This window comes from Coregonus clupeaformis, unplaced genomic scaffold, assembly GCF_020615455.1.
Source record: "Coregonus clupeaformis isolate EN_2021a unplaced genomic scaffold, ASM2061545v1 scaf0033, whole genome shotgun sequence".
Lineage (NCBI taxonomy): Eukaryota > Metazoa > Chordata > Actinopteri > Salmoniformes > Salmonidae > Coregonus > Coregonus clupeaformis.
The window spans coordinates 985,067-997,717 of NW_025533488.1; the positions used below are offsets into that span (position 1 = coordinate 985,067).

The 12,651-nt window shown below is 41.9% G+C and overlaps 2 protein-coding genes across 3 annotated transcripts; one reads left to right on the forward strand and one right to left on the reverse strand.

Annotated features, from left to right (window-relative positions):
- Window positions 1–53: 53 nt before the first annotated feature.
- LOC121556969 (proline and serine-rich protein 3-like) lies at window positions 54–10,642 on the forward strand. Its single transcript, XM_045212629.1, has 14 exons — window positions 54–301; window positions 538–622; window positions 739–850; window positions 975–1,270; window positions 1,498–1,649; window positions 2,134–2,240; window positions 2,817–2,902; window positions 3,031–3,164; window positions 3,398–3,612; window positions 3,744–4,255; window positions 4,449–4,596; window positions 4,770–4,941; window positions 5,480–5,561; window positions 9,580–10,642. Exons 2-14 carry the CDS (start codon window positions 612–614, stop codon window positions 9,617–9,619), a joined length of 2,067 nt encoding a protein of 688 aa, XP_045068564.1. The 5' UTR covers window positions 54–301; window positions 538–611; the 3' UTR covers window positions 9,620–10,642.
- LOC121556971 (alpha-crystallin B chain) lies at window positions 9,656–12,330 on the reverse strand. Of its 2 annotated transcripts, none has more exons than XM_041870858.2 (4): window positions 12,165–12,330; window positions 11,597–11,762; window positions 11,215–11,337; window positions 9,656–10,991 (listed from the first exon to the last, which is right to left on the reverse strand). In XM_041870858.2, exons 2-4 carry the CDS (start codon window positions 11,753–11,755, stop codon window positions 10,824–10,826), a joined length of 450 nt encoding a protein of 149 aa, XP_041726792.2. In that variant the 5' UTR covers window positions 11,756–11,762; window positions 12,165–12,330; the 3' UTR covers window positions 9,656–10,823. The 2 variants fall into 2 exon arrangements, with proteins under 2 accessions (XP_041726792.2, XP_041726791.2); XM_041870857.2 differs by lacking the exon at window positions 12,165–12,330 and adding an exon at window positions 11,968–12,072.
- Between the last annotated feature and the right edge of the window lie 321 nt (window positions 12,331–12,651).

A 12,651-nucleotide genomic window follows, 5' to 3' on the forward strand; every position in this document is an offset into this window, starting at 1 on the left:
TTGATCGTTGTCGATAATGACGTTCTACGTAAAGATAAACTTAAGATCTTTGAATCTGTCAAATAGTTGAATAAAAAGTTATCATGCGAGGAATGTAACATTTAGAAATGTATAACTAATTGTCTAGACTATACATATGATTTTCCTAATCTAACTATTTTATTTAGCCGTTTGGTTGCCTGGTAACTGACACAAAAACCCAAGCCAGATAAAAACCCGGAAGGCAGACTATGTTTTTCTTTAATTGAATCAACCCAGGCAGTGATGAAATCGAGATGCTCAAATAACATTTACATGGAAAGTACGTGCTTTAAAAAAAAGTATTTAATACGTTATCCATGTCCGTGATCTAGCCTTTCTAATTGAACAACATTTTTTAAAAACTGCAATGCTGTTTGCTAACTACAGGGATAACTTGTATTTTGTAGTGCCAGCTAGCTAACGTTAGTTGTCTCTTTTCACTCTTGTTAAATCAAATGCATGTGTGTTAGCTATTTACTTGACACACACTAACACTGTCTCATCCTATGATTATAGCTAAGAGTAGTCTACATGTGGGCTATAACACTTCTCTGCCCAGTTTGTGAGTTGGTGCCGGTGGTACTGTCAACATGAAATCCAGGTGAGACGTGGAACAAAGAATTAGGAATGCAGAGTTAAGTAACCGTTTTCAAAACCAGAACGATGTGTTTTTACCACAATGAAAATGGTCACCTTTTGCCTCTCTTGCTCTCTTAGTGGTGCTGCTGTGTTCACAAGGAAGAATCCCTTTCCGCCAGACCCACCTCTGGGAAAAACACATCTTAACCCCTCACGCACCAAGAAGTTTACAAAGCAACAGAGGAAAACCGTAAGAACTGAACTTGAGGGGCTGTCAGAGTATTTTCCAAATACACAACCTCCTACAGTAAATACATTTATTGTCAGTACAGTCTCCTCATCAAACTGTAGCTTTTTTTCCTGGTTTGCCTTAGACCCTGAGCCCTGTTCGCCTTGCCCAGCCGTCCAGCCCTCCTCCTCTCCAGACACACTCACTGAGCCCAGAGGACCAGCGCTTCCTTGGGGCAGCCAATCACTTTGTCCTCTGTCCTCCTCCTGCCACAGAGGCCCAGCCTAGTTTCTTAGAGTCCTGGCCCTCCACTGATCTTGGGTCCTCCCCGGCGAACACTGCCGCCTCCCCGAACACAGACACACTGATACGGGACCCAACATCGGGAAAGTCCCTGGTCTCCACTGGGGGAGGAGAGCAGGAAGATTCAGTGTTGGCAAAGTATGCTTAATACTATTCCTAAAATTACATAATGGTCATTTATGTTTTATGTGTGACATGTCATACAGCATTTGTGACCCTGCATTCTTATGTATGTCTTCATTGTACTGTGTATCATGATATCCACAATAAGCTTGCAGGTGATGAGTTTATAGGATTTTTGCATTGATTTATGGTGTTATTCCCTTTACATGTCTCATTACTAACTACAATAATTCATTTTCCAGGTACATTGAACGCTTTCGTCACGGAATGCCACAGAGTCGAGAGGAACGTCAGCAGATGTCGGCAATGGTGGGAGAGGGCCAGCAGCCTTTCTGGTGGCTGTCCTCCTCCCCTCTACCCTCCAGTTCTACACCCACTCAAACCACTGACAAAGGTACTTCACTTGGATCATTCATAGTTCTTTCCTTCTCATTGAAACTCACTGAAAGTTTTGCTCGCTCTGTAAAACAAGGAATGTAGTGATCGTTGTGATGCATTTGATCAACTGTCTTGCTCTGCTCGCCATTTCAAATCAAATCTAAGTTTATTGGTTGTGTACACAGTTTAGCAGATGTTATAGTGGGTGCAGCGAAATTCTTATGTTACTAGCTCTTAACAATGCAGTCAAATGTCAAACAATTAAAACATAACTTTTTTTAAGGAAAGAAATCAAGAACGTCAACCCAAATAGCACTGTATCAAAATGCAATCTATACACCGGATGAATTTACACAAGATATACTAATAATGATATGTACAGCAGTAGATATTTTAGAGGGAGATATATCAAGAATCCAGTATATAAATAAATATGCGGTGTGTATAAACAGCATAAGTAACATACTTGTCATTTATTCCCTATGTCTTTATGTACACAGGCCTTTCCCTTAGAAGAGACTCAGCCACCATCCTCAGTCCAGTTGGGCAGTTTCAGCATGGCACCACCTTCTCCCCATGCAGGGGACTCCTTGATCTTAGTGCCATGGTGAGTGATGAACCTTGTCCGTTACGAGTGTATATTGAATTGGGGGGGTCAGTGTAGCCATCTAGTGGTGTTATTCAGAACAACATTGTCCTGTTCATGCTGTGTTTTGGTAGGAATTTCAGTTTTTGAGATGGTGAGATATATTGGTATTAGACAGGTTTATGTAATGCTGTCAAGTGTGCCAGAGCCAGAATGGCTGAGATGTATTGGAAAAAAGACTCCCCATGCAGAGTGCTGCTCCTCATAAATATTTGCATACCAACACCAGACGACATGTTCTGCCCGACCACTATGTTTATATGAGCTAGTTAGAAGATGTTCCCTTTGATTATGCAACTGTGATTGATGCCTTTGTTAATACCCCTTCTGGTCAAAACACAGCTCCATATCCAGCTTGCTGCATATCCCTGAGCTTCTATAGAAGTGATCCATAAAGCGTGTTCAAAACAGAACCCGCTGAGGGCTCACAGTTACACAACATTTGTTTATGTTCTAGAATGTTGGTGAAAGAAATGGTAACAGGAGATGATGCCTCTGGTGCACTCACTGGCCTCTATCTGTCTGATCCCCTGGCAGGGCCTGACAGACTCCTCTCACGGTGACCTTGGAGACTCAGAGATACTGAAGCTACAGGAGAAGGCCAGCAGACTGCTACACAGAAGGTAGATATGCTGGGAGGAATGGAATACATTGAGTAGGGTTGGGGTCAATTACATTTCAATTCAGTTAGTTGCAATGAGGAAAATTGTAATTGGATGAATCTTACAAAATCTATATTTTCTGTTTTCAGTGAGTACTCACTCAGTAGTGGATCTATCCCCATCAGCTCTGAGGGCCTGGGCTGCTCCAATTTTTCCTCCCCTGTGAGCATAGATGAGCCAGTCCGAAGGCCTATAATTACCAGTCTTATCGACTCAACCACTGGTGAGCCATGGGGGTTGGGAAGTTCAAAACATCTGATTTGCATGAATTTTCCATGTCTCAACCACATGATATTGCTTTTTCAAACTCCTAGAGCCACTGTTATTCTGTGCTTTTGCCACGTCCCTCATTTCTCATGGTCATGTTTTTGTTTCCTTTTGCAACTTTCTTTATTCTCACTTTATATCTGAATACACATATTGCAATAACTTTTCTTGTGCAACTGCTTCCTCAAGTTATGGGGAACCTAAGATCAGCAGACCTCTATGCTGGCACCGTGCCCAAACCATCCGTGGTTGGTCCCCCTGCTCCCCGTACACGCCCAGAGGAGGACATCCTGTTTCAGTGGCGTCTGAGGAGGAAGATGGAGCAGGCCAGTCAGTGTGTCCAGTCACACCCACAGCAGGGTCACACCCTTCATCAGCACTCTGTCAGCTGGCAGGCTCACATGGTACTTAACCCCCTGTCTACTACACCTGCTATTGAAAATAGGTTTTTGAATGTGTGCCATTGTGTGGTCGGATTGTCCAACGTATGTAGCTAATCACAGAGCATATGTTTTGATTTGTTCTCCTTTGTTAGGTACAGCGGAATCCCCTCCCTGCCTATTCCTCTCATAGAGTTACCCCCTCCTTCACCCCAGCCCCCCAGGAGACCAGTGCCCCCTATGGACCGTTCCCCCCTGCAGCTGCCCCCTCCCTCCCCATCTCCAGCCCCACCATCTCCAAGCTGCAGCCGGATGCCCCGGTCCCACCCCACATGCACCTCCTCTGTGACATCCTGCCCTGCACCTCTCAGCCCCGCTCCCCTCCACCCAGCCACCAGAGGAGTCCAAAGAGGAGGGAGGTCTCTGGGGCCGACTGGACCCTCAGGCAGCCCAAAGCCCAGGTCAGTTCCACAGACACCTCCACTGAGGAGCCCTTTAGTAAACACGAGTCCTCTCCACCACCGCCCGCCTTGTCTGAGATCACAGAGGAAGAGTGGGCAGTTCAACAGAGGACAACCGAGAGGACAAAAAAGGAGACACTACAGAAGAAGGAGGAGAGGAGTGACAAGCGGACAGGGCCGTCCTGCAGAAAGAAGAAATCAGCCAGGTATGACCTGTATGTAAGAGGGGTGCCATTTTGATTTAATGACATGTGAAGCAGATGCGTTATGTGGCCCAGTCTGTAAACTCAATGACAATATCTCTGTAGGCATCATGTTGGTGATGCGGACCATGCTGAGAGGCCCAGCTATGCAGATAGGAGTGTGAGCCAACACATTTACATTTACATTTTAACACAGCACCAGAGGTCCAGACAGGGTCACCCCATGGAGGGAGGAACCCAGAAGAGACTGGGGGCAACAGGAAAGAGTGCCGGGGGTAGTGAGAGAGGGCCGCCCTGGAGATCGTGCTCCACCACCCTCTCCCATACACAGCGCACTGGGACAGGTCAGTTAACACTGTGGGTCATCAGCATCACTGATGCTAGATGCCATTTAGACATTGAAGAAAGGCTATTATGAATTTTTAAGTGTTACAATATTATTAATTTACTTTATCCAGATTAGTTTAATTTAAATAAAGATATTAGCTGAGTAAAGCATATTAATTTACCTTGGCAGGTAGTTTCAGAGGTACTGTTCCTGACCCCGGACTCCCCAGACCCACCCAGAACCCCTGTGTCCTCTGACTCTCCCAGATACACCCCCCCTGCGCCCCCACAGTCCCCCGCCCCGCCTCCCAGTGCACAGCAGCCACGGGAGGTCGTAGCTCAGCTGCTGCAGGAGGCTGAAGGTGAGACTGCCTGGTGCAGTGGGGACTGCTGACCTTAACTCTCTAGGTAGCAGAGGTGGAATAGACTCTGGCCGTATAGTACAGTATATATAGCATTCCAAGTTCCACCAGGACTGAATCCTAACTTGAACTTTCTCCCGAATATCCCATTCCTATACATGCATTACTTACTCTAAATAATAAGTTAGGATGTTGCCCTGAATGCTAAAGGGATCTTTTGGTAAATGTAAAGGGCGAAATAACAATTGAGTGATGCCATAGTCCTCTCTGTTACAGGAGTACATTAACCGTGTGGACCAGTGCCAGTTGTCTATTTTCACTTCACCTTGCTGGTGTTCATGTGTACATTTCTGGCTATTTATACCAGTGTACAATTAACATGTGATCTAATATAACATATTATGAACACCTGGCATAGCTTTGCTGCAAAGTAGCTAAAGTTAGAACAAAAATAATTGGTCATGTAATCAACTGCTCCTAAAGTTATTTTTGTTATCTGCACAGTGACATTTCAACTGCATATCTTTTCCCCCTTAAGATTCAGATGAGCAGGAGTTCAAAGATGACCCCTTACTGAAGGTCTTGAGGCAGCAGAAGAAGTGGGTGAAGGAGCAAATCAGGTAAAGAACTGGGATATGTTCCCTAGATGCAGTACATCCTTCATCATTTATTTCATTGACCTTTCCTTTAGTCATTAAGATAATTAACTTAATATATTTTCAGAGTAATTACAGTGCCTTCAGAAAGTATTTACACCTCTTGACTTTTTCCACATTTTGTGTTACAGCCTGAATTTAAAATGGATTAAATTGAGATTTTTTTTGTCACTGGCCTACACAATACCCCATAGTGTCAAAGTGGAATTATGTTGTTAGAAATCTTTACAAATTACTGAAAAATTCAAAGCTGAAAAATGTCTTGAGTCAATAAGTATTCAACCCCTTTGTTGTGGCAAGCCTAAATATGTTCAACAGTAAACATTTGCTTAACAAGTCACATAATAAATTGCATGGACTCAATCTGTGTGCAATAATAATAATATAATATATAATAATAATATGCCATTTAGCAGACAGTAATAATAGTGTTTAGCATGATTTTTGAATGACTACCTCATCTACAGTGGAGAAAAAAAGTATTTAGTCAGCCACCAATTGTGCAAGTTCTCCCACTTAAAAAGATGAGAGAGGCCTGTAATTTATCATAGGTACACGTCAACTATGACAGACAAATTGAGGAAAAAAAATCCAGAAAATCACATTGTAGGATTTTTAATGAATTTATTTGCAAATTATGGTGGAAAATAAGTATTTGGTCACCTACAAACAAGCAAGATTTCTGGCTCTCACAGACCTGTAACTTCTTCTTTAAGAGGCTCCTCTGTCCTCCACTCGTTACCTGTATTAATGGCACCTGTTTGAACTTGTTATCAGTATAAAGACACCTGTCCACAACCTCAAACAGTCACACTCCAAACTCCACTATGGCCAAGACCAAAAGAGCTGTCAAAGGACACCCAGAAACAAAATGGTAGACCTGCACCAGGCTGGGAAGACTGAATCTGCAATAGGTAAGCAGCTTGGTTTGAAGAAATCAACTGTGGGAGCAATTATTAGGAAATGGAAGACATACAAGACCACTGATAATCTCCCTCGATCTGGGGCTCCACGCAAGATCTCACCCTGTGGGGTCAAAATGATCACAAGAACGGTGAGCAAAAATCCCAGAACCACACGGGGGGACCTAGTGAATGACCTGCAGAGAGCTGGGACCAAAGTAACAAAGCCTACCATCAGTAACACACTACGCCGCCAGGGACTCAAATCCTGCAGTGCAAAACGTGTCCCCCTGCTTAAGCCAGTACATGTCCAGGCCCGTCTGAAGTTTGCTAGAGTGCATTTGGATGATCCAGAAGAAGATTGGGAGAATGTCATATGGTCAGATGAAACCAAAATAAAACTTGACGTGTTTGGAGGACAAAGAATGCTGAGTTGCATCCAAAGAACACCATACCTACTGTGAAGCATGGGGGTGGAAACATCATGCTTTGGTGCTGTTTTTCTGCAAAGGGACCAGGACGACTGATCCGTGTAAAGGAAAGAATGAATGGGGCCATGTATCGTGAGATTTTGAGTGAAAACCTCCTTCCATCAGCAAGGGCATTGAAGATGAAATGTGGCTGGGTCTTTCAGCATGACAATGATCCCAAACACACCGCCCGGGCAACGAAGGAGTGGCTTCGTAAGAAGCATTTCAAGGTCCTGGAGTGGCCTAGCCAGTCTACAGATCTCAACCCCATAGAAAATCTTTGGAGGGAGTTGAAAGTCCGTGTTGCCCAGCGACAGCCCCCAAAACATCACTGCTCTAGAGGAGATCTGCATGGAGGAATGGGCCAAAATACCAGCAACAGTGTGTGAAAACCTTGTGAAGACTTACAGAAAACGTTTGACCTGTGTCATTGCCAACAAAGGGTATATAACAAAGTATTGAGAAACTTTTGTTATTGACCAAATACTTATTTTCCACCATAATTTGCAAATAAATTCATTAAAATCCTACAATGTGATTTTCTGGAAAAAAAATTCTCATTTTGTCTGTCATAGTTGACGTGTACCTATGATGAAAATTACAGGCCTCTCTCATCTTTTTAAGTGGGAGAACTTGCACAATTGGTGGCTGACTAAATACTTTTTTTCCCACTGTATGTACCCCACACATACAATTATCTTTAAGGTCCCTCAGTCGAGCAGTGAATTTCAAACACAGATTCGACCACAAAGGCCAGGGAGGTTTTTCAATGCCTCGCAAAGAAGAGCACCTATTGGTGTAAATCATTACAATTTGAATGGTGTATCAATACACACAGTCACTACAAAGATACAGGCGTCCTTCCTAACTCAGTTGCCGGAGAGGAAGGAAACCGCTCAGGGATTTCACCATGAGGCCAATGGTGACTTTTTAAAACAGTTGCAGAGTTATTGGCTGTGATAGGAGATAACTGGGGATGGATCAACCACATTGTAACCACAATACTAACCTATCCACAATACTAACCTAATTGACAGAGTGAAAAGCAGGAAGCCTGTACAGAATACAAATATACCAAAACATGCATCCTGTTTGCAACAAGGCACTAAAGTAATACTGAAAAAAATGTGTCAAAGAAATAAACGTTTTACTGAGTACCACTCTCCATATTTTCAAGCATAGTGGTGCCTGCATCATGTTATGGGTATGCTTGTAATCGTTAAGGACTGGGGAGTTTTTCAGGATAAAAAATAAACGGAATGGAGCTAAACAGGTAAAATCCTAGAGGAAAAGCTGGTTGTCTGCTTTCCACCAGACATTGGGAGATTAATTAACCTGTCAGCAAGACAGTAACCTAAAACACAAGGCCAAATCTACACTGGAGTTGCATACCAAGAAGACTGTGAATGTTCCTGAGTGACCGAGTTACAGTTTTGACTTAAATCTACTTGAAAATCTAAGGCAAGACCTGAAAATGGTTGTCTAGCAATGATCAACAACCAATTTGACAGAGCTTGAAAATTTTTGAAAAGAATAATGGTCAAATGTTGCACAATCCAGGTGTGAAAAGCTCTTACAGATTTACCCAAAAAGACTCACAGCTGTAATCGCTGCCAAAGGTGCTTCTACAAAGTATTGACCCAGGGGTGTGAATACTTATGTAAATGAGATTTCTGTATTTCATTTTCAATAAATGTACAATAATTTCTAAAAACATAGATGGGTGAGAAAAAATATATATTTCATCAATTGTGAATTCAGGCTGTAACACAACAATGTGAAATAAGTCCAGGGATAATTATACTTTCTGAAGGCACTGTATACAGTGCCTTCGGAAAGTATTCAGACCCCTTGACTTTTTCCACATTTTGTTACATTGCAGCCTTATTCTAAAATGGATTAAATAAAACAATTTCCTCATCAATCTACACACAATACCCCATAATGACAAAGCGAAAACAGGTTTTTAGAACAGGACAATGACCCGAACCACACAGCCAAGATAATGTCCTTAAGTGGACATGAACCCGATCTAACATCTCTGGAAAGACCTGAAAATAGCTGTGCAGCTACGCTCCCCATCCAACCTGACAGATATTGAGAGGATCTGCAGAGAAGAATGGGAGAAATTCCCCAAGTACAGGTGTGCCAAGCTTGTAGCGTCATACCCAAAAAGACTTGAGGCTGTAATCGCTGCCAAAGGTGCTTCAACAAAGTACTGAGTAAAGAGTCTGAATACGTATGTATATGTGATATTTCAGTTTTTTATTTTTAATACATTTGCAAACATTTCTAAAAACCAGTTTTTGCTTCGTCATTATGGGGTATTGTGTGTAGATTGATGAGGAAAAAAACAATTGAATCAATTTTAGAATAAAGCTGTAACGTAAAACATTTGGAAGAAGTCAAAGGGTCTGAATACTTTCCGAATGCACTGTATAGTTCAATCATGATGTGTTATACTGATTGTTTTGTCTTTGGAGTAACAATTTTTTTAATGTTGTTCTCATATTGCAGACAAATGGTTCCTAGAGTGATATAATATTTGGCTATGCAAAGCGTAGAAGCAACTTTGGAACATGCTCTAAAACATTTTTATTTTTTTTTCAGCGAGGTGGACTCACTGTTGGTTGAATTCCAGGAAGAGTGATCACTGGTGGCTAGCACACACGGAACAAAAACAACATTCAATTCAACAGCATTTTTTATTTTCATTTTTGTACAGAAATATATAGTGCATTTATTTTTGTTAACAAATTCTCTTTTTACAATAAATAGTTAGAAAATATACAACAACCTTACTGTTGGGTTTTGTGAACATACTCGATAATCTCTGAGTGTTAAAACATTTACACACGATTTAGAGGGCATTAGAAAGTACACAATACAAATAAACATTTTCAATGGTGTTATCATATTTACAATGAATGGTTCCATAAAACATTAAGATTGATGAGTTCAATGGGATTATTTAGGACGATGGATGCTTTTAAATTAGGAATCTGTCCTGTTAATATGTACAAATCTCAGAGAGTGCAATCTTAATGGTGTGATGGCGTAGTTAACGGGTGTTTTGGCGCAGGCAGGCACCAGCTCCTTGGTGAGTGTTTGATTATATGTCTGTTGCAGGAGAGCGTGCCTGTATTTTTGCCACTATCCTTATTTGGTTTGTCAGTCAGTTTCCCAAGCTGTGTGTGTGTGTGTGTGTGTGTTGGGTTCCATTGAGAACTTTTTTAAACGTTTTCTCTCCATGGTGGGTTCCTATCAGTGTTTCCCTAGCTGTTCCCTAGCTGTGTGATCCTTGGCATGTAATTAAAGGTGTGTGTGTGTGTGAACATATAGTTTTCCAAGCTACCAATTACTTCACACTGGAAGAAGTTAAGCTACACTCAAGTTACCCTTAAGAAAACATTTGTTTTCTTTAACTAAAGTTAATTTGAAAAAATAGTTCACTACATAGAAAACTACTTTGTGATAAATTATAATATTTAAATCTGAATGTCATAGACTACAAATTGCAAGAACAGATCTCTCTGGAGTAAGATGTTAACAGAATGTGTAATTTAGCATATTAAACACAAAACTGTTTTAAGTGAGAATTAGAAAGGGGTAATGCTGAAAAATAAAGGAAAAGCCTACTTCACCCATATTTTATTTTCTATTTGAAAGAAAATGTAGTGTGTAGTTCCAGTAGTTAGCTACACCACATGGCAAAAAAGTAGTTAATTACTACCAAGATCTGAACTGCCACTAAGCTACTGCAAAATGTAGTTAAATTACTAGTTGAACTACATGTAGTTTACTACTCCCCAACACTGGTTCCTATGAAGTGTTTGTTCCTATGGCGTGTATGCTCATGGTTCTGAGTGGGACAGGTGTCTGGAGTTCTCCCCCTGAAGCATAGGGGCAGATATGATGAGGATGCCTTCAGGTGACACAGCTGACTCCAGAGCCATGGAGTCCACTCCCTCTGGAATCCTGTAGCGGCGGCTGAACTGACGCGTCACCAGCCCTGACCCATCCTGCAAACACACGTTATAGTGAACACAGTCAGTGAGGAATACTCGTTTTCAGGCTAACAAGTGGCCTTGTTTCCAGTCTGTTTGGTCGGTAGTTGGCTGAAGCAGAAACAGACTGCATAGCAACCAGGCTATATTCAATGTCTGTCATCACATAAACTATGGAAGTGTGATTATGAACAGAGAACAACTCTTACATAATACATATAACACAGTAGTTGCTTACTTTTTTCTCTTTGTGTTTCCCTTGGACCTCCACAAAGTCTCCCATCACCTTGACCATCAGCTCCTCTGGGTTGAAGTGTTTCACATCAACCTGAACTGTGAATCCACTGTGGTCACAACACACCTGGCAACAGGGGAAGATACCCACTATTACTACTCAAAATGACACGCTATTGCTGCTCTTTTGCTGCTGTTTAATCTACTTTTATGAAATTCCATTCAAACGATAAGAAAACGCAAGAGCACCTGCAGTAAATGGGCATTCATTAAAAAGGTCAGTAGAATATAGAAAATACAATTCATTAATCAAGGCGACCTCAGTGATACAGAACAAAGAAATGTATCTGTGAGAGACTAGAGCACTGCAACGGGAATAAGCCTACCTGTGCAGAGCCAGTGTGCTCCGTCACTGGGGTGAGCAGCTCCGACGGCGTGAATGAGTACAACCCGAATGTCCCGTTCAGCCCTGGAAGAAGAGGCGGCAGGACCCTCTCCCATGCGATACCGCTGGCTGGAAAAGTGGGTGGCAGATCGAAGTCCATTTCGCGTCTGAGGTAAAAAGAAAATATGCACAGACGATTACTACAGCCTTTCACACCTGTATTGGCCGGGGATGTTACGAATATTCTAGGCCACAGGGAAGAAATAGCATATGGGTAAAATTATAGTCCAATAAATGCAGGTCTATTCGAGAAAATATTAGCCTAATAGAAGTGTATAGAAGGAAGCAATAAATAATTAAACCATAATTTACCAGCTGCTTCACTGCTGAGGTTCAGAACGGGATTGATTCGTAAAGGCTACAGCGATGGTTTTTATAGTCCTTGTCAAATCTGGAATATTGCAGTAAATAATACAGAATCCGCTTGACCCTCAAAGACCTTTCAAATTGTTGCTGGGAAAGGTCACAGTGTAAAATCCCGTCTGAGATGCAGATGCATTCGCACTTACCGTTATGAGATGCCTGCAAGTCCTATTAGGTTCTGACTGCCAAAAGGATGGATTGCTGCGTCCGTGTGTCTGTGACTCTGTGCCCTTTTCTGTGGCATAAACTGTGGACCTGCCAGTTATGGTCTGTATTTATGATAGCAGGAGTAGTTAGCAAGTCGGAAATTTCCGAGTTTCCTAATTCTGACTGGCACTTGAACGCGGCATATGTCCCTTTAGGCCTACACCCTTTACTGTCACTGCTGTGACTGTCTGGCACGGATGCACTGGGGGGCGTTCACCCCTTTAATGTTATTTTTAGACAGACAATCCCGGAAAGTAATGATCAGATACAGCAACAGACTCTGAGAAAGTGAAATTGTATAATGCATAAAAATTATCTAGAATTAAATTAAAAAGCTATATGATTTTGAATGAGAATTGTAACAGTTTAAAAAGTATATATGATTTTAAAGGAGAATATGGTAACGATTCTTCGTATGATAGGGAG

Coding starts and splice junctions, on each gene's coding strand:
- LOC121556969 (XM_045212629.1), top strand. Junction 1,271..1,497: donor GAAGATTCAGTGTTGGCAAA/GTATGCTTAATA, acceptor TTCATTTTCCAG/GTACATTGAACGCTTTCGTC. Junction 3,613..3,743: donor TCAGCTGGCAGGCTCACATG/GTACTTAACCCC, acceptor CTCCTTTGTTAG/GTACAGCGGAATCCCCTCCC.
- LOC121556971 (XM_041870858.2), bottom strand. CDS start 11,755: ATGGACTTCGATCTGCCACCCACTTTTCCAGCCAGCGGTATCGCATGG. Junction 11,338..11,596: donor AGCACACTGGCTCTGCACAG/GTAGGCTTATTC, acceptor CCCTGTTGCCAG/GTGTGTTGTGACCACAGTGG. Junction 10,992..11,214: donor GGAAACACAAAGAGAAAAAA/GTAAGCAACTAC, acceptor GTGTGTTTGCAG/GATGGGTCAGGGCTGGTGAC.